This window comes from Maylandia zebra, linkage group LG19 (genome assembly GCF_041146795.1).
Source record: "Maylandia zebra isolate NMK-2024a linkage group LG19, Mzebra_GT3a, whole genome shotgun sequence".
Taxonomy (NCBI): Eukaryota; Metazoa; Chordata; class Actinopteri; order Cichliformes; family Cichlidae; genus Maylandia; species Maylandia zebra.
The window spans coordinates 19,464,898-19,485,801 of NC_135185.1; the positions used below are offsets into that span (position 1 = coordinate 19,464,898).

Below are 20,904 nucleotides of genomic sequence, written 5' to 3' on the forward strand. Positions count from 1 at the left end.
GTCACTGAATCAAAACCAGAACTTTAGCTTGTCAGTGTGGGTTGATTCTATGGGCCACAAACAAGGAGTCAGTCAGCATTAATGACTGAGAACCTTCACAGTCAGTCAGCATTAATCATAAACAAAACGGTGAAATAAAACCAGATTCTTGTATCAAAAAATGTAAAAAGGTTATTGTCAGAAGTGGGATTCGAACCCACGCCTCCAGGGGAGACTGCGACCTGAACGCAGCGCCTTAGACCGCTCGGCCATCCTGACTTTCAAACAGAAACGGCTAGACCATCTTTTAAAGTCGATCATAGCAATCTGCACACTTATAATTGTGTTATTGTATATTGTGCTACTAAAACAACAATTCATCCCACTGTGAAGGCGCTGAACTGAAATCAGAAATCCTCTCTGTCATTAGCAGGCAGCTAAATATCCATTACAACAAGTAAGATGATTTTCATTGAAGAACTTGACAGCCGCTTCCCTCACCGATTGATTGATTGCCTGGCGCGTCATACCTAGCATTGCAACAGACACAATCTAGTCTTGGTTAGATACGTGTCTTTCCAGTTTTACTCTTGTAGAATCGTAGTAGTTATCAGCGAAATTGTGAAGTAGCTGCTATTAAGTTGTCTACGGTACGTGCTAACGGCGAACGTAGTAACTAGCTTGACAGACAGGGTGAGGCGGTTTGAACAAGTCCCTAGAGTGCATTCATCAGTAAACCGTGAGTAATTCTCAGGACTTTTTGACAGGTAATAGACATTCATTGTCTATAGGGAAGCTAATTGCTATAGGGTGAATTCCTCGCCCGAGTTGTCTTTACAAATCTGCGAGGTGCTTAGTTTCATCATACCATTGCTAAAGTTTAGCTAGGGGTTACCTTTTGTCACTTGCTTTTCTAATCTCTGAAAACAAACAGGTAAAGTCTGGTAAGGCCTGAAGTGTATTTCCGTACCAGACCTGTGCCGTATAATGCTACATTTGTAACCCTATTAAACTAATCCCTCAATGAGTCACTGGACTGTCTAGCCTAGTCAATAGCATTATGCTAACGTAAAGTAGACAGCTGCACAGTGTCACTCTTGGCATCTTATTTTAGCGCTCTTTCCCGACTGTTTACTGATATATTTAAGATGTAAAAGTCGTTGTTGCTTTGTCTGTATCTATGTGAAGTTTACATGTTATCCTCAGAAAGATCAAATCAGTTTTTAGTGTCCCGATTGAGACACTTTGAGGCGGGTTGTGACACGATAAAAAAAAAAAAGCATAAATAAAAACACTTTCCTGGAAGTGAGGGTTCGAATCCCACTTGTGACATCAACAGTTTCAGACTAAGATTATGGTTTTATTTTACTGTTTCGTATATTGTTAATATAGACTGAATGTTTATAAAGTAAACCTATGCTCTGCCCTCTCCTCAGTTGAATAGTTATGGCCTCCTTTGCTCCACACAACTTCTCCTGGGTGGAGCCAGGCAAACTGGCTGGACTGGCGATGCCCAGGATGCCATGTGAATACCGGTATATGGTGGACAATGGCATCAAGCACCTGGTTTGCCTCTGTGAGAGGAAACCACCCAACCATGACTCATGCCCAGAGTTACAGCTTCACCACATCAAGATAGTTGACTTTACTCCTCCTTCACCCAATCAGATTGATAGATTCCTCTCTATTGTGGAAGAGGGCAACTCCAAGGGTGAGGTAAGATCTCAGATGCTGACAGGCTGTGCATGATGGATGGTTATGCATTTAACAGTTGTATGCTACCTCAGTACTGTAACTTAAAACATTTGACATTAAGTTTCATTCCTGTAAACAAACGTCTTCTTTTGCAGGTTTTCCCCTAACATAGCTAAGTGCTACACTCTGCCAAGAGCCCAAAGGGGGGGGGGGGATAATAGATTATTTTTAAAATGTATTACATAGCATTAGTAATATAATTTATCCATTCTGGGAACAGCAAGCCTAGAAGAAATACTCCATAACCCCCAAAATATTCAGGGATACTTTATAGATAACTGACTCAAATAGTGATTGTATTGTTTTCTACAGGGTGTGGCAGTTCACTGCATGCATGGTCATGGGAGAACAGGGACAATGCTGGCCTGCTACCTGGTGAAGACCAGGAAGATTTCTGGGATTGACGCGATCAACGAGATCCGTAGACTGCGGCAAGGTTCAATTGAAACTCACGAACAAGAGAAGGCAGTGGTGCAGTTTTATCAGCGCATTAAGTAACATTGATTAACTGCTTCCACTAAAAGAAGCAGCAAATAGTTACTGTTAATAAGAAAATGATGTAAGAAGTGCCTTAACTACTCCTAAATGAACATTTTATTACCTATTAAGAAAATACAAGAAGGAACAACAGTGCTGAACAATATTATGTTAAAATTACCCATTTTTTGCCCTTGGGACATTTGATTAATAGATGCTGTCATGATGCTAGGAAATAATTTTTTTTAATTTAAACATTTTTGTCTTCTGAGCTTTCTGTTTATGAACTGGACGCCAAGGAAAAAAGACGCTGGCGCTCCTTGAATGTTAGCTTCTCAGGAGCCGACGCTCTCTTCATTTTCTCCTCCTGGTTTCTGCAAATACAACCATCACATGAGAGATACCTGAATTATATCACATACGGGTGAAACAAACATCCTGTGCTGTTTTAGAATGTATTTATAAAGGGGACTTTACTTTATAGATTTATTTTACTCAGGGATATTATTCCGTTCTATTTTGCACCACTGTGTGCAGATGTATCATTAAGTCTTCTTGAGAAGAAATGTGGCATTAGTAGCTGCCTGTTAAATTAGATCAGGGATGGGGAATTCCAGGCCTCAAGGGCCAGTATCCAGCAGGTTTTAGATATCACCTGGGTCAACACACCTGAATCAAATGATTAGTTCATTACCAGGCCTCTGGAGAACTTCATGACATGTTGAGGAGGTAATTTAGCCATTTAAATCAGCTGTGTTGGATCAAGGACATACCTTAAACCTGCAGGAAACCGGCCCTTGAGGCCTGGAGTTCCCCCACCCCGGAATTAGACTAATGTTCCGCTTTGTGTGCCAAAAAAAGTGTAAACTCACTCTTTTGATGCTGCTTGATGAACATCATGAGCTAATCCACTTAATCGCTGAGCTGCCAAAGACATGGACATTTTCCCAGTTAGAATCAAATGACATAGCTGATATGCACACATACTTTTCTGAATAAACAAAACTGACACAACAACATTCACTTTTCTTTAATGTGTGAATTAAGGATCACCTCTCTTTTCTTCATCTTCCTTTTTGGAGAGGTGAGTTCCCGTCTGCTTTTCCGTTTTGTCCTTCCCACTAGAGCTTCTTGTGTTGTTCTGAACCAGGAAATAAAAGACAATAATGCAAATTATTGGGTGTTTTTTAGTTGTATCCACAAATAAATTTGTCATTACAGAAGTATGCATGTACAGCTATGGTTAGATATGTTAGTTATGGTTAGGTTCATTATGGACATGAACTTCTTGGTAATTTTGACCTTTTAATGTTTTCTTTAATAATTTCCTTTTCTTTGGAATGTTCTTTTTCCAAGGGTAGAATGATTGTACAGCAAACGTCTTTATTGACTTAAAACATCAAGAATTGGGTGCATAAGATTGAATTTGAATTGAAATTTCCAGTAGCAAGTTGCACCTTGACCATACACATTCAGTCAATACGTTTCTGGCATGAATCTGGCTGCATATCTGACCTCTCTTCTTGGCAGAATAGGTAGAGTTCATTGAAACTGGCTGGCTTCCTGGCATAAACCTGGCTTTTACGCCTAATCCACAGATTTTCAATGGGGTTGAGGTCAAGGAATGGGAAGGCCATTGCAGAAGCTTAATGTTAGCCTGAGTTATCCTTTCCAAAACCATTTTTATGTGTATATGGGATCATTGTCCTGTTGGAGCACCCAGTTTTGTTCAAACTTCAAACATCTAGCTGTTGATTTGAGGTGAAATTTACATCCATAGGGATGTAAAATTGGCTTCACTGTGGACAGTGACGCTGGTGTTCCAGCAGTTTCCAGTTCATGGCAGGGTTGAGCCTTGGTGGTTTCTTAACCAGTTTCCTTTCATCCAAATATGACAATTTGGGTCTTCTTCCAGACCAAAGTGGTGACACATCTTTCTTTTACTCATTAACATTTGTTTGAACTGATGATCTCGGTCTCTATAGTTGCTTAGAAATGGCTCCAAAAGACCTGCCAACATGTGTAAAGCTACAGTTCTCCTTAAATCTTCACTGAGTTCTTTAGACTTTCGCGTTGATCAATCCAACGAGTGCCGTCAATCAAATCCCTTTTATGCTGACAAAGAGAAAATTCTAGTTATAGTCAACCATGATGACGAATGAGAAGTTAATAGGCCTTGGAACCATCAACAAAACTTAAGAGTCTATGTATACTCGAGGCTGTATTTAAACTTCGGTATATAAACCGTGTGGTTTAGAGAAACTCAAAATAAAGTCCATCGAATTCTTGTATTTTGAATCATTCCACCCTGGAAAAAGAACCAATCAAAGAAATCATTAAAAGCCCCATTTTGCTATGATATTTAGGTACATGAAGAGTGTATATAAACAAATAATTTAAAGCTGACTTTTTTTCTTAACACTCTCTACTAAAGTCCTAGAATAAATTACCATACTAGGCTCCCTTTAATACACTTTACTTAATACCACAAAAACTTTTGGGCGTCTCTGTGTTCAGCTTTAAATTAGACGAGCTGTGTGACCTAAATAGGAATCGGAAGAGGTTCCAACAGTGTTGTGTATTAACAGTGTCTGAACAGCATACACAAAAAACAGGCTCAGAAAGTAAAGTTTTCAGTGTGTTTTCTCTTTAACCTTGGCCTGTGACATGCTGTTCTCTAGCTGCTGTATCATCACCATCATGTCCAAATCGTTATCTTCATCCTCATCATCTCCTCTCTGCTGAATTTCCTGCAGCCTCTTCTGAAACTGCCACTCCAGGTTGAGCTTTCGGAGTCGGTCGTTCTCCTCCGCCGTGCGCTTAGCTTTAGCCTGAAGCTCTTGCATCTCCTGCTGCAGGAACTCCACCGCTTCAAGCCTCTGCTGCTTCTCCAGCTTCTCCTGGGCTTCCCTCTTCCAAGGATCAGACATATCCAGAGGGTCTTTCTGTTTCATTGGACCTGTGCTCTTTTTCTGTGAACAGGGAGGTTCTTGGAAGGAAACATGCTTTGTTGGAGTGATACTCACTTGAGGTTTTGCTACTTGATCTCTGTGCCTGTTGAGTTTTTGTGATGAAAGTGAGGGCTGAAGTAGCTTCTTAGTTGGAGATACTGGACATGCAGAAGTACTACTAGCTTGGCTTTGAGGATTCTGCTTGTGTCCATTGATTTGAAGAGTTCGGCTCATCTTCACTGCCAGCGACGAAGAACTCTGCTGGAAAGTAGTGAGTGGAGGATTTGACTGGTGGCTTGCTGCTCTTGTTAGGGGGATGTCGATGCGTATCGGCTGGATTGAAGGTGTGGATGTTGAGTGTTGTGAAAAAGGGGTTCTCCAGACACCGGCACAGCTTACACGGCTGACCTGCTGCTGATTTGTGGGGGAGCTGTTATCAGAGAGGATGTCATGAGTAGAAAGACAAGAGCGGATAGGGAAAGACGTGCAGTAGTTCTCAGTTTGCTTTGCACCCTGATCCTTCTGTGTCCACTTGCTCTGACTTTTGTCCAGCAGGGGGCGTCCACTGTCTGTACACAAGTTCTCCTGAGAGAGGGCTTGGCGCTAGAGGGGGATAAATAAAGAGATTTTAATGTAATTCTTTCTAGCTGTACTATTATGACTTTGCTTATGTATTTCTTTTAATGTCTTGGTACACCAAAACTTACCATGACGTTTAGAGATCTATTGGAGCTCTGTCCAGCTAAAGGTTTCAAAGACACTTGGAAAGTTTGCTGTGGTTTGCTAGGTTCAGATACATTCCTGTCCTGGGATCTAGGGTTCGGTAGTGTCAAGTATTCCCAGTGGAATTTCTGACCACAAGAAAGGAAAAAGTGTTACGCTGAATCCTTAAATATTTAAATGTATATGGCCTGACAAGTCACTGAAAATGTGTTAAAAACATTGGTCAACAACGATAATATTAATAATAATCTCACATCAGAGCAAAGATTTTTAGTGGACACAGAAGCGGTGCTGTTTCCTGTGAAAGGGTCAACAAGTTTATCGCCATCCTCCAGGCAAAAGTCTGCTGTAATAAGAAGAAAATAAAAGTACTGCAGCTGTTATTATGACTCGCTCTCCAATGTTATGCATATTTAACAGTAAGAAATATGTGCGGTTAGCGCTCAGCAACAAAAAGTGACAACAGGAGAAGAGCGCCCACCGGCCATGTTGGGGTTGGAGCGATAAAATTGTCTGTTCCTCTGCATTATCTGCTGTTTCTTCCTTCGATTGCCTCCATGGAGCTGCTCTGAGGGACTGTGGTCCTCTGTGCTGTACTTTATGCAGGCTTTATTGTTTGGCTTAGCGTGGTCTCTCTCCCCTTATGAGGCAAGAAAAGGTCTTTGTCAGGTAAAAGAAGGTAGAAAGTAATGGAAAAAAAGCTGAGGTTTGATTTGAGTGTACTGGTGCTTGCCTGTAGTCTTCTCTGGGGTGGATTCTCTCAGCAGGGCTTCTAGGCCGTGGTAACTCGCTGCAAATTTTGCAACCTGTAAGGTCACAATGGGGCCAGTTTGCATCATGATCGCTGCTGCCCTAAACCAGTGTAAGATTAATAAGGTTACTTTTCATTAATGTCACAGTTTAGAGATTGTTTCGGAATTACTAAATACTTAAACTTGGCTAAAACATTCTTAAATTTTGGCATTTGTAAAGTTAAAAACATGCTACTCTCAACCAGCTAACCTGTGCTGTGCGTCTAATATTTACATTGCAGTTTTGGGGGGGAAAAGAAGACAAATAGTTCATGAAATTCAGTATAATGTATCATATTAAAGGGAACAGAAAGAGCAACACACTTTATTATTTATGTTTTCAAGACTACGCCCTACACTGTCACAGTGACGCAATAAAAAGTTTTGGAAAATCACACACTGCATGAAGCATGAGTTTTTACAGACTGCAGAGGCCAAAGATTTCAGTCTATTCTGCTCTATTAATATGGGAAAACATGAGAAAATACACAATTTTGGAATGTAATGCTTCAAGGTCAGAAGTCAGGATCACTCAAATTGGGGAAAAAGCTTTAGTTTTCTTTATCTCGAGATTTTAAAGCAATATATTAATCACTGGAGGCCAAACCGTTATTTCAATATGACATTATATGATGGGAATATCAGTGTCTGTACAAGTTTCACTAATTGTAAAAGAGAATAAGTCAGGGTTATTCTTATTCACTTATGATCTCTCCTGCAGTTTTCAGCTTAGACTAACCACCGTCCTGCTTTCAAAAAGAAAAAATAAGAATAGCTAAACATTTCCCTGGCTGGTGTGCAGTAGCTACCTTTCTTGGCTGAGACCAACCAGGCTTTGACCATCCACACTGAGCAGCTGATCTCCAGCAGTTAACTGGCCATTCTAGACAGAGTAAAGAGACACAGTTTGATTAAGTGCGTACTTCCGCAGTTCATTGAAAATTCTGCTCCTCTTTTTCAAAGATGGACCTAAACTGTGTTTATTCTCACCATTTCAGCCGGTCCTCCCTTGACGATGGATTTAATATAGATCCCGAGGGTACACTGCCCAGCTCCCTGCAGCAAAATAAGAGGCAGGCTGTTTTTGACATCTGTAGTAGTGAATACTAAAATGCTAAAAACTAAGAAATAGTCAGGAATAAACGAACGGTCACCTTGGCAGCTACAATGCTGACCCCCATCCCACTGTTCAAAGGTTTGTTCAGTGTGATCGTCATAATCTCTGGCTGCCTATGTGCTGCCTGTCAAAGAAGAAATTATGCACCCTTAAGTCAAAGTAAAATCATATTTCAACACATCTTGGGCCATGTGTTTCTTTTTTGTTTTCGTTTACCAAATATGTACTCTCTACAGAAGGGTCAGATTCGCTGAAATAAATGGTCCAGTCCCCTTTGGAGTTTGGCTGGGGTGTTAAAGAGCAGAGACCTGTAAGAGAAGGATGTAATATGGTGAAGCAAAGATCCCATTTTAGGTTTAAGTACAGTCGCTTACCGTAATCTGAATTTTTAAAAATCCATACCTTTTTGGCACATTGGCTCCAAAAACTCTCTAAACCCCTGAGGGATTCCTCTCACAGTCTCACAGGAGTATCCTCCCTCCGGCAGCAGGAAGGGCAGGTGGAGGTCGAGGCTCTCCTGCAGCTGGATGTCCTGTCCTTCGCTCCGAATCAGGTTATCTGCTGAGGCCTCGGCAGCTGTCACTACAGCATTGATCAAATCCTGCAGTGAGGACAGGCAGCGGATCACGCAGCTGAAATATTTCAGGAAAAGGTCGATGTGCTGTATAGAGTAGATTGCTATTAGTCATTATGTGGCAAGGCTTCAGGAAACGGATATCCAATCGGCTGGGACTCAAAATCTGGAAAAGGACCCTGATCTCAGACCTCAGTTGCAAATGAGTGCTGTTACCTTCAGGCAACTATAGTAATGGAGCAGGTATTGGTGCTAGTTATAAAGAACAGCAGCAATAATATAAGTTAAAGATTTATCAGTTACAGTTAATATAGTTAAAATACTGTATATTCAGTATTGCTTAGTTAAAATTAGTTTTTGGACAGATGTAATGCTTTGTTTTATATGCACTGTAAAAAAAAAAATATTTCTAATAATCTTGTAAGTCTTAGCTAAAACTATTCCTCTGTTCTGCTGCATGTCCGCCTCACGATGCTCAGTTCTTCTTCTCATGTACTGCCTACACCCAGACATTCTCAAGCCAACCAAGAGGCAAAACCTCTCTCGCACATCGCGAATCTGCTGCTCAGTCTCCTCCCAGTCAAACATGCTCAAAATACCTCACACATGAGGTGTTCAGTCTTTCCTAAGGAACCACTAACACAATCTAATATTAGATGCAGTAAATCATACCCTAGTTAACGTTACCATGGGGCGGTTTTTAGAGTGAACGTTTTAGAGGTGTTGATATAACTGTTGGACTTTTCGATGACTTAGTTTATACAAATGGAACAACGACACCACTGTGGAAGGACAAAAAAAAAAACCTGCAGTTCCTCAAATGTCCACTTGAGGCTGGCTTCCAAAAGCGAGTCCATTTTCATAGATTTCAGAAGCATTAAAAAGTTTGAATATATTCTGTTAGAAGAGTTTTCAGCTAATTCCCCAGTTTATGTTGTAAATCTTTGCCTCATTCAAAAGCACTTCTTTTTTATTTAATTGTTTTCTTTCTAATATTTACATTCCAGTTAAGACAACTTGAGGTTCAGTACTTCCCCAAGGATAATTTAGGATGCAAACTATCAACCTTCCCATTGGCAGATGACCATCTCTACCTCCTGAGCTACAGCCGCCACACATTTTCAACTCACAGATTTTACTAAAGCTTTAAGTTGTGGATTATTAGGGGTGTGGTGGGTGCTTCCTGAGACTGCAAGGGGTTACTTCAGCCAATTCAAGACATTAAACTGGACTTTGCTGTGTTTGCACTGTTGGTGGCTTTTGACTTTTTGATTTAGGCGTACAACAAAAGCTATAGCCCTGTCCTCTGCCTTTGTTGTATGTTACTTAGCATTAATAAGCATTAATTGGTATCTCTCTGAGCTGTTACCTGATCGAGCATGATGGGACATGATGGATAGTCGGCGTAAACATTTGTTCTCAAACTCCCGAATAAAGTAATATGACAGCTCAATTTACTATTTCTTATATATTATTCATTATCATATTATTCACCATTAATTATTCACACAGATCTATACAGCGGCACTCCTTTTCTGTGGTGAAGCTTTTAATTCAGCAAGGCACACTAACCCTACGTTTATGCCAGCGTACTGTTTTCTCTGTCACGTGAAAATGTGTTTCACATAATTTGACTAACTGATCTTTAGAGTTGGACCTTTTCTTTCAAGGATTTACAAGCATGAGTGGAAGTGGAAGAGCAGACTGAAGGTACTCACAGGGGGGATGTGTGGCTCATTGGTTGCATAGAGGTAGCCAGCCAGCAGCATGTGCAGCTGCAGTGAGTTCAGCTTGAAACAGGTTGTCTGGATGTCCTTCGCATCCTGCATTGAGTACTTGTTCATGGTCAGGAGGGTGGTTGCCTAGAAACAGCCAGGCAATGCTATTTTAACGGCTTTAACCAAATGAAACGCGCCGTAAATTAAAGCCAATAATACATCTGTCGAAAGCTCTTCGTATTAGAAAAAATAAAACCTGGTTCAGGTTTAAATCATTTTTGAGGTAGAAATTTTTAGTTTTGGTAAAAAGTGCTACTGTTTTAACAGTATTCAAACAGAGAGTTGCATACCTGGATGATGTGGCCCAGGTGGCAGTCAGCTGCCAGCTCCAGGCCCTGTCTCTCTGCCCAGGCTTCGATGGTTGTGAGCCTCTGACGGAGAGCAGCTCCCCAGTAGTGGGAGCGCAGGCCTGGGGTGCTGGCTTCAGGGCTCATGAGCTGATTGAAAAGCCAGACGCTGATGTAGTGAAAGAGCTGAGAGAAGAGCTGGATGGTTAGGGCAGGGTTGACCTGACAACGGCGCAACAGAGACATGGTGTTCATCAAAGTGTTAAGCACCATTTCTGCAACAGGAAGACAGAAAATAGACCGTTTAGTAAAGTCAAGGATCCAAAAACAGTTCACTTAGTAAAATAAGTGAATTAAATATATGCTAATTTAATAACCAAACCTGCACCTATACCAGCTGGCAGGGAACCATATTGCTCAGGATCAATCAGAAAGGTTGGCAAATGTTTCCTCAGCTCATTCTGCAGACACTGTAGCAGACAACTGGAGTAAAAAGTATAACAATTAGACTTTGGGTGACACTATGCATAAGATTAGATCAAATCAGAGTAACATACATAAGATACAAAAATATAATGTAGTTGCGCATAAACATGCAAACAAGATTTTAAAGTTTTAAACAGCAGGTGGGCAGGGGCTATATTCCCTCTCACTGACATCATACAGAGCCAGGAGAAGAAAAAACTTTCAGAAACGTGTCCTTATACTTGTGTAACAGCAGATATAATGAAAAACACAGTAAGTCCTCTCTAAAGTTCTTGTTTTTACTTGTTTCACCACATATAAAAACACATCTTTAGATCATATTAAACAAAGTGAAAAAATTAAGAAAATGACATGTTCAAGTCAAACAGAAGGCTATGGCCTGATTGTGTCGTGTCTACCTGTAGGCTTTGTGCACCAGGTGGGACAGGTCCAGCTGGCTCTGCTGTGTCAGTGGGCTGAGGTCTTGGTCATGCTTGAGGAAGTTTAGCAGCTCAGAGGAGTTGGCCATCCAGAAGGCGAGAGCCCCTCCAATGGTCTGCTGCCTCTGGAAAGGTAAATGTAGCCCACATATGAGCATCGTGCAAACTTAAAGAACACCTGCAAACATAATTCTGAAGTGTCAGCGTCTGAAAGTCCACCTTGACTGTAGACATAATTTAAATTAAACAATAAAGTGACATTTCCTTGAAGTTAATATTTGCAAATGTCACAGAATCTGTCATACACTTGCCTGGATGACCTTCCCTGTCATCGACACCATTTTGTTACTGATCGAGGTTACACTGTCTGCGTGCTCTGAGGTTCGAGAGTCTTGACCGTACCGGCGTTGTAGAGCAAACCGGCACGTGGCGTAGAGGACGTATGCAGGCGAGAGCTTGAAGTGAACGGTGGAGCTGTTGGTGTAATTTATAACTGCACACAGGAAGGGCTCTGCAACTAAATGTGTAAAAGACACCAGCAGGGGGCAGGAGGACATTATGAGAGAGTCTGCAAATGCCTTGTATCAAACTATAAAATGCTTATTTCATACTCACAGTTATCAGAGAACTGAACGCCAATCGGTAATCCAGCTTGATCTGAAAGTTCACAATTAGATTTGGATTTAGAATTTAAATATGCCAGACAGTGTCCAAGACATTTATGATCCACTCTGTAGTGTTAAGGTTACTCACCTGCAGCAGCCTGCCTCTGTGGTCTTTTCTTTTCTGTGCAAAATTTCTGTGCATCAATGTTAGACAAGCAAATGCTGTCATTGTTGAGTGAACTTTCAGCTGGCCTGGATAATAATTTAAAAGGAGAGGATGTTATTCTGATGGTTCGGTAGGTGTGACACTGGTAGTCTGGCAAATAAGAAGTAAAAGCTGCGAACAATGAAACGTTTTACCCATTCTCATCCTCTGAAGCTTTGTCATCTGTGTTGCTGTTCCTCTCTTTCTTCTTTCCTTTTCTTGACAGCGTCCTCTTAAAGTTTTGTATGAAGCCTCCTTTCTCTTTCTCCTCGAACTTTTCCTTTATTGTTAAACACATAAAACGATGGCGCGGGTGTCAGACAGTACGTTACAGTTATAATTCAGGTTCGATGGGTGTTAGAGTTACCTCCACACTGTCCTTGTCTTTCTTGAGCACAAAGCGTCCTTCTCTGTTGGCTGAGTTCCAGTTTAATTGCACAACTAAAGGTCTCTCATTCAGATCCAGCTTGCGTTCTTCTTCCATACAAAACATAGAAAGCAGGAAGAGCTTAGTTACTGAATCATATAAGCGACTAGAGCACGTGGCTGTGCTTGATTACTCCTTTATATCTTGTTTTAAAAATATTAACATAATGATAAAACTGACATTTCAGTATTACCCACACATGCCACTATAAAAGCAAATAAGCAGCCAGAAACATGCAGTGTCGTCACCTGTTTTCTCTTGAGTTAATTGCTTACCCCTGTTGTTGTGGATTTCATACAGGGCATAACTAGTAGTCAGCATTTTCATGTCGGGCCTGAATTTCTCTGACAGCATGTCAATGATCTCACGAGTCACTGAGTTGCTGCAGACGTGCAGACACTTCGTGGCCACGTTGCCTTCAGCAGGGTCCTCGAAGTAGAAGCGCATCACGCCATGAAATTCCAGATTCTGCCAAGAAACGTGACGTTTTTAGAGTGTTTTGCGTGTTTGCCTTTCATATTACTGCAGTCGTGAAAGAACTAAGACGAAGTTTGAACCAGCAGCTTGAGTATATGCAGGGTAACCAGTCATACATGACAGCTTTGAACTGTGTCCTGTGTTTTCTGTTCATTAAATTTACCTTTTTTATTGCATTAAAAAAAAACACGCTTTTCTATCCTTCTGTGTCCTTCCTTAACTGTGAAGGTGAATAGACTTTGAAAAGGAATGGACCAATTTAGTCTTTATAAAGAGCTGTTTTCTATTTAGGAATTTAAAAAGCTTTCAGAATGTCCCTGAGAACCGTTCCTGCTGCTCCTCATGTCTAAAACAAAACAAACGACCCCTTAAATCTGAAGCTAAAAACAGGATTCCAACTGAGAAAAAGTCTGTTTTCTAAGACTTGGAGCTTGGAGTTAAGAGAACATTTGAATTGTGATCAGCTGGTTATAGCCCCGCAGAGAGAAACAGGCAGTACAGCTTACGCTAAATGTAAGTTAAATGAGCAGAGCAAGATTTACAGTTTCTGCTGTCCTCTATACAGTTGTGCTCTGAAGTTTATGTACAATTAGTTTTATGGTAATTTTAGGCTTTTAATGATTTTACTGAGCTGTTGTTTTTTCAGGGCGGAATAATTATACAGTATACATCTTTAATGACCTTAAAAAACAAGAATTGGGTGCAAAGTTTTAATTTATTTTGGATTTTCTTTATACACTCACAAAAAATATTTTAATAAGTGATGCTGGAGTTTCCACAATGTCTTTTAAGTTGGCAAGGCCAAGGCCTGTTAACTTCTCATTAGTAATCATGATCAAGTACGACTGGTAGTTTTTCTTCGAAAAGCATTTGTTTGACAGCACTCAGTGGATTGACCAATACTCAGAACGATGGAAAAGTAGATATACACACCCTGTGAAGGTCTGTTAGAGGCTTTTTTAAAACAACTGCAGATTCCAAGATCATCATTTCAAGCAATTGTGTATATAAATACATGTTGTTAAGATGGAAGAAGACCCACGTATCCTGTGACTCCAGCCAACTGTAATTTCCATCACCAGTTAAACTTAATCAGATAAAAATAGACATTATAATTTCCCTAAGTGGTGTCTTCTGTTGTTTTCTAACCTCATAACAAACAAATATGTGACATTTATTTGGGGGGAAAAGAAAATTATCATTTTACTGAAATTATGAAATTACTGTTACTAACAGCCTGAGGCCTTTCTTTGTGGAGTTTGCATGTTATTTTTGTGCCTGTGTAGGCTGGATACTCCAGTTTCCCTGGGGTACACCCTTTCTAGGGTGTACCCCACCTGCACCTGCCCAGTGACAGCTGGGATATGCTCCAGCCATGCCCCTCTGTGACCTCGAACTAAGTGATAATGAAAGTGAATAGAGGCTTCTGTATTTTTATATACTTTTGGGGTTTAGCCTTTAATTGATAGGACAGTGGAGAGAAGACAGGAAATTTGGGAGCAAGAGCAAGGAGAAGACACGCAATAAATGGCCCCAGGGCAGAGTCAGACCCAGGCTTCTACAGTAACTTTATGCAATATGATTAAAAGCAGAGACTCAACCCAGTGAGCTAAACAGGCCCTCGGAAGCTTCTGTATTTAAATGTTGGGGCTATTTTCAAACACAGACTTTCTGTGTGTTCTGCAATTTTGGCTACAGTAGCTCTTTTGCAGGATTAAACAACATCAGCCTACTTTTGCAGAGCTTTGGATCTGTTCACCCATCTGTTATTCCTTTACCCAGTTGGTAGGCACTAAGCATTGCATCACAAGACTCGTTGTTTTGGAGATGCAATTCTCTTGCCTTCACAGATTGTCTTATCAAAGTCCATCCTCACAGAGCCACTGGCTGCTAAAGTCTGGTCACCGCTCAGACATAGTGAAGCTCAGTGGGATGTTGCACACAAGTTCACTGGCTCAACCAGTAATTTATCAGTGAGAACCTTTTTTTGCAGAACCTCTACTATTCATTACATTTGTATTTATCTTCAGAGCTTCAACAGATAAAACTAAAAAATCAGTTAAGAGCACTTCCAATTAAAATTTCTGTAACCCTCCAGTGCAAGGAAAAGTCTCAGCCTGGCCACCTCAGTAAAAAGAATAACTACATACTAACTAAATAACTTCATATTTCAGTGGTTTGAAAACTGTGGCTGGTGGGTGAATATAATATAGCACACATATAAATAAACATTTTCCCTATTAACCACGAATATTTCAGTTATTTTACAACAGATAATTTTCCTGTTTTGGAACATAAAAAGTGAAACAGCAACAAGAATGTGCTAGTGGCAAAACATCTGATCAGACCAGAAATGTAAAGGCCAAAAGTACGCAGCTGATTCTTCTGTAATAATAACCAGTAAATCCAGAAATTTAAGAAGCTTTAAATTTAAGAGTAAATGCCAGAATTTGATATAAATAAATTTGAAAAACTGAATATCTAAATACTTTCTATTGATCGGCTAACTGAATTGTTCATTAGTCATTTTTAAATGAGCTTTTAAAGTAACATGTCTGTGTCTTATAATATCAAATAGCACCAATAATTAAAAGTAGAAAAACATTTTTATCTTTGAAACTACATCTAAAACTGTGGCACTGACAGAAAATACAGAAACCTTCACAAACACAGATATTTTGTGTTCCTCACCTCGTCGGGTTGGCTAATTTCAAACAAGTCCAGTCTGTTATTGTTCCACTGTCTGATGACTTTCCCTAACTTATCTTGTTCGTCCTCTTCGGGCATTTTTAACAACCAACCTCAAAGTTGTTTTCTAAATAACAGCAAAGCTCCTTCCTACAAAAACAGGCTGTTTCAGTAGGACTGCAGCTCTCATCGAATCTATTCCCCACTTACATTGTTCTCTGCAGTGAATTCTTAAACATAGTTGCCTACTTAATACTCGCATACTCATCCCCTCTTCAAGCCCCCTCACCGCTCTGCCCTCATTTAACAGGTCAGTGGATCTTTGTTATGTGAGAGACACAGTTTCCTAATCACACATTTGATACAAGAAAATAATTCCCACGTTTATCGGGCAGCACAGATTTAATCTATCATCTTCTCTTTTCATTATTTTCACCACTTTCAAACATAATTGTCTTTAAAGATTGTGTTTTGCTGAGAAAACATTTTTTCTCAGTCACCTCTTTTTTTTCTTTTTTTCTTTTTTCACAGCATTGTTTATGCTTGAGGGAATCCCATTTCTCACGCATGCCATTGATTTTCAGCACAATTTATAGTTACATGTCTTCCCATGTATGTGGGGCAGCTTTTGTTGGCTGCTCCAAAGCTTTCTGGGTAAACCTTCGGTGGAACAAAAGGCGTAACAAAACCATCCTCAATTATACATACAGTATTGATTTTTCTTTTTTTAAATGAACAATCAAGCGTATTGTTGTCTGGATGATGGAATGTGCAGATTTCTCAGAGAAGCAGAAAAACAAAAAACTACATTAAAGTTTCTTCCATTATTGTCTGTTTGATGAACACATCGAAGCTCCAGCCCAGGAGAATAACTATATATATATATATATATATATATATATATATATATATATTAGGGGTGCAACGATATTCGTATCGATATTGAACCGTTCGATACAGTGCTTTCGGTTCGGTATGCATATGTATCGAACAATACAACATTTGTAATTTATTTTATCAACTTTCCTTCTGACGATGCTGTCTGTGTTGAGCGCTCAGTGAATCTGCGTTCGACTACTCCGCCTAGGCTGCACTGTCTAGCGCAGATCCACTGAGTGCTCAACACAGACAGCATTGTCAGAAGGAAGAGCGCAGGGCAAGCTAGCAAGACAGAAGTTAAGCTCTCCTTGGAACATGGACCTCCCCCACTCTCATTCAGATCTGGCGTTTGGAATTATTTTGGTTTTCATGTGACGTATGACCCTGAAGGTAAGCGAGTCATGGACTAAAGTAAAACAGTATGTTGGATGTGCCATGCAATGCTCAATTACATGGGTGGGAACTAGTGTGTTAGCGCAGTTAGCTCGTTAAGGTGTTGGCCGTCTAGCCCCATGCACGGGGCGATCGGCGGTAGCTCGTTAACGGAGATTTGCCGTGTTGTGGCGTTAAGGTCATTTCAACGAGATTAACCTGAAAGCACTAGTGGGAACACGACTGGAATATGACTGCACATTTACTCCGACATCATCCTAGTGCAAAGACAAAAACAACAAGCATGCTACTAACTTTAGCCGAGTCATTTAGACAGCTGTTAGCACATGATTCTCCTTATGCTGCTGAGAATATAGCCCAGAAGAAGTGGATAGTATAGCTTTTATTTTGGAAAGAGACATTTCTCTGTAATAAACTCTCTTTTCCAAAGATTAGTGATTCCTCAATCAGATACAGGGCTCGCAATATCGCCAGCCCGACGTCCTGGGGCTAGCGATTTTTTTCAGACAGGCTACCCTGCCCATCGGGCTATTGTAGGAAGGAAAAATATATGTCAATGCTTTTGCATTCTTTCAGAAATGTAGCTGGGTAATTATGTCATTGGCATCGGTGAGCCACTGTCAATATGTGACATATTGAAATCGCGTTTGAATTTGCGCTTGTTTTTTTGCTTTCACTTTATAATCGTGCAACTGTGTATAGAGAGCGACAGCACTGATCTGTGAGTGATGATAATTTGTGCACCAATTCCTCTGACATCGTCTTATTAATCGTTAGCTTACTATGCAAACATGACAAGTGAAATCTCCGCAGCAAGCTTAAACATGTGAGAGGTTGATCGCGCAGAGAATCGCTGAGCTTATGTGAGTCCGTGTGTAAAAGTAGCAGTATATATATTTTAGTTCTGCTGAGCCAAATAAGACAGGTCGGGGTGAAGAAGTGACAGCCAAAGAAAAGCTTACCACAAAACGGAGAAGTTATGACAAATGAGACTATAAGGCAAAAAGAAAGTGCAGCTTTATGGTTTCATGGACAAAATAATTTCTGTGGCTGCAATATGATGAGCTAAATAACCAGGGCTGCACATAAGTGGTCCGCAGGTGCGCATTAGCTGTCAAAATAAAAAACGCGCACAAGGGTTAGGGTTAAATTTAAAAACTGTACTTTTGAGTTAAAATATATATTTATAATTTTAATAAATGACAAATTAAAAAGGCATGAACATTTTTTTTGTATCGAAAAAACATCGAACCGTGACACCAAAGTATCGAACCGAACCGAACCGTGAATTTTGTGTATCGTTGCACCCCTAATATATATATATATATATATATATATATATATATATATATATATATATATATATATATATATATATATATATATATATATATTATTTATTTCATTTAAAAGCTTAGTTTATACAGTGTTTTATATATAAGGTTATATAAACATATAATGGTGTAATGGTGTGGAGAATGTTTTCTTGGCACACTTTGGTACCAACTGACCACGTTTAAATGCCATAGCCTTGGTATTGTTGCTGAACATGTCGATCCCTATATTACTACATTATACCAATCTTCTGATGACTAATTTGAACAGGATAACACTATCTCACAAAGCTCAATGCAGCTATATGTAGCTCTAATGACCAATCACATTGGAACAGGGTTACAGGCGGGTAAACAGTGCATGTGAAAGTAACAAAAGAAAGCTATTGCATCTGCATTTCAGAACCAGGTTCACTGAGTTGTGGTAGTGGGATGGATGTATAGATAAACCAATATAGAGCTGAATTGATGAAAGAGGTGTTTATTAAACACAATCAATAAAAGGAACAAAAATGATAGTACAACATAAGGGTCTTGTAGGGGCCAAAGTGTTTTATAAATGGCTACATGCTGGCAAAATTGCGTATTTGGTGTTTGGGTCTGTAACTCAAATACCTGAGGGGTTTTTTTTTTAGTTTTAACACCCCTTTTATCTCAAGGAGACATAAAGGTGCTGATCCCTTATTCATTTGACTGTCAATAACACCTTGTGTGTTTCATCACTTCACAGTGTCTATATTTCTAGTTAACACTTCATATGAATGTAACACAAGTCTGCACAACCACGGCAGTTTTAAATAACTTTTCACTGGCTGTGAAGCTACTGTTCAGTGTATTGTAAACACAGGACATCTGCAGAAAAAAATCCACTAATGTTTTTCTCTGTGAAGCGTTAGACTTTCATCAAGCTGTTTCCCTCTGCATATTTCGATTTCTCTTTCTTCCTGTCAGAAAGCGCACACAAACAAAAATGAAGGACTTCGAACATGAATCTCTCTGCGGCAAATGCCTAATTGGAAAACTGGGCTTTTTAAGCACACTCTTGTCTCTTAGACATCAAACACTGATTTTCTTTCTGCTGTCTTCCTCCCTCCTCCAGTGTTTTTTTCAGCACATTTCTATTTCATGTTTTGAAATTTATTTTTCATTATCCTGAAACATTTCTGCAAATCAATTCTATGATCTCTGGCAGGGCAACTATAGACATCTCCTGTACACTGTACCACATCAACATCACACCTGAAACAAAGATAACATATGTAATATGCTAAATACTGTAAATTTTACTATATACAAAATAGTCGCAGGTAGATCAAAAACTTTAAATTAACTGTAAAGAACCAGAGGCAGCTCCAGCCACATACTGGCCAGTCTGTATAGCAGGAATGGGGCTACAATGGCTCCAGTGCCACTAGCTGATGAACACACTGACACACCCAGATTTCTGTGAGAAATTAAAACTGACAACAGGAAGTTAGAGCCACATTGGTCTGAAAAGTGAAGCCAATATAGAAGTGTTTTAAACCTGCTCTTTTTGTAATGGGCACCAGAGGGCGATATCGGTGGTTGAAAGGACTGGTAGACTTTTGCCTACAGAGATTTCACACATGATGCAAGTGCACATTGCTTTTGAGATGTCTCCAATAATGTGAATGTGATACAACCACTGGTTGGCGAGTGGTTCCTAGCAGTTGTTCACTGGGTGAAATCAGTTCAGCTCTAAAAGCTCCTATACTCCTATACTCTTTGTCTGTAAACTGTTAGCCGATAAACGTCTAGCTGCACAGTCAGATCCATCCTTCACTTGTCACCTTCAATTTCAAAACCAAAATGGCCATGGTGAAAGTGAGTATCTGAGGGAGCATCAAACCCTTGTTGACCAGCAGATAAAATATGAGCCCAATGGGAAGCTCCACCACAGCACAGAAAAAAATCCAAGAAGACATTGTTACGTGCTTGTAAACCTGGATCAAAGAATTATAGTATGGTACCATTGTGATGTATAAAAACATAAAATCCTTAATTGAAGTTTCAGACTGATTTACCAAGTATACATTAAAATTAGAGTGTTTTTTCTTATATTTGGTGTCCTGAACAAGTCCATAATTGACATAATTGGGTGTACTTCCTTCTTTTACTCCTAATGAATGATCTAAAAACATTTTAATAGACTGTTAAAATATTCCATTTGTAAATTGCATCTCCTATGTTAATAAGATTATACAGTTGTTCAAAAATGTTGTCATACCTCTGGTAGATCATGTGGTAAACATTTCCCATTGCATTTAGCATTGTTTGCAGCAACTTTCATGGCCTCCGTAGTTCTTTGTTGTGAAAACAACCAGTGTGGATCCTTTTAACAAACATAACACAACTTACTATTGGACTCAGCGTGAATATGAAGTGAAGATTAAGCATTGAATGTGTCACATTGAAGGAAAATTATATTCATACCAATGGTTTGAGATAAACAGGATGCAAAGAAGACTCATGGCCAGCTGCAGAGTCTTCCAGGAGGACAGGAAGTAAGCCAGACCAGCCAGGCAGGATAACCATGCC

At 39.8% G+C, this 20,904-nt stretch overlaps 2 protein-coding genes and 1 non-coding gene across 11 annotated transcripts; 1 reads left to right on the forward strand and 2 right to left on the reverse strand.

Moving 5' to 3' along the window:
• Positions 1–175: 175 nt before the first annotated feature.
• Positions 176–258, reverse strand: trnal-cag (transfer RNA leucine (anticodon CAG)). The gene has a single exon. It is a non-coding gene; the product is annotated as a tRNA-Leu (tRNA).
• A 215-nt stretch (positions 259–473) lies between these two features.
• dusp23b (dual specificity phosphatase 23b) lies at positions 474–3,384 on the forward strand. Of its 3 annotated transcripts, none has more exons than XM_004540059.5 (3): positions 474–746; positions 1,416–1,695; positions 2,047–3,384. In XM_004540059.5, exons 2-3 carry the CDS (start codon positions 1,426–1,428, stop codon positions 2,230–2,232), a joined length of 456 nt encoding a protein of 151 aa, XP_004540116.1. In that variant the 5' UTR covers positions 474–746; positions 1,416–1,425; the 3' UTR covers positions 2,233–3,384. The 3 variants fall into 3 exon arrangements, with proteins under 3 accessions (XP_004540116.1, XP_004540115.1, XP_004540117.1); XM_004540058.5 differs by having other exon boundaries at positions 475–718; XM_004540060.5 differs by having other exon boundaries at positions 475–629.
• On the reverse strand, positions 2,199–20,901 carry afdnb (afadin, adherens junction formation factor b). 7 transcript variants are annotated; one of them, XM_014409813.3, is made up of 25 exons: positions 20,800–20,901; positions 20,594–20,698; positions 12,850–13,042; positions 12,515–12,624; positions 12,303–12,427; positions 12,091–12,194; positions 11,953–11,994; positions 11,649–11,854; positions 11,317–11,462; positions 10,815–10,915; positions 10,436–10,707; positions 10,086–10,229; positions 8,196–8,394; positions 8,010–8,101; positions 7,831–7,917; positions 7,667–7,732; positions 7,486–7,559; positions 6,619–6,737; positions 6,367–6,525; positions 6,140–6,231; positions 5,870–6,013; positions 4,866–5,765; positions 3,265–3,352; positions 3,084–3,135; positions 2,199–2,585 (listed from the first exon to the last, which is right to left on the reverse strand). In XM_014409813.3, the coding sequence occupies exons 1-25, from the start codon at positions 20,899–20,901 to the stop codon at positions 2,492–2,494; spliced, it is 3,816 nt and encodes a 1,271-aa protein (XP_014265299.3). In that variant the 3' UTR covers positions 2,199–2,491. The 7 variants fall into 7 exon arrangements, with proteins under 7 accessions (XP_014265299.3, XP_012778785.3, XP_023009185.3 ...); XM_012923331.5 differs by lacking the exon at positions 20,800–20,901 and having other exon boundaries at positions 10,821–10,915; positions 20,594–20,700; XM_023153417.3 differs by lacking the exon at positions 20,800–20,901 and having other exon boundaries at positions 6,140–6,228; positions 20,594–20,700.
• Positions 20,902–20,904: the final 3 nt, after the last annotated feature.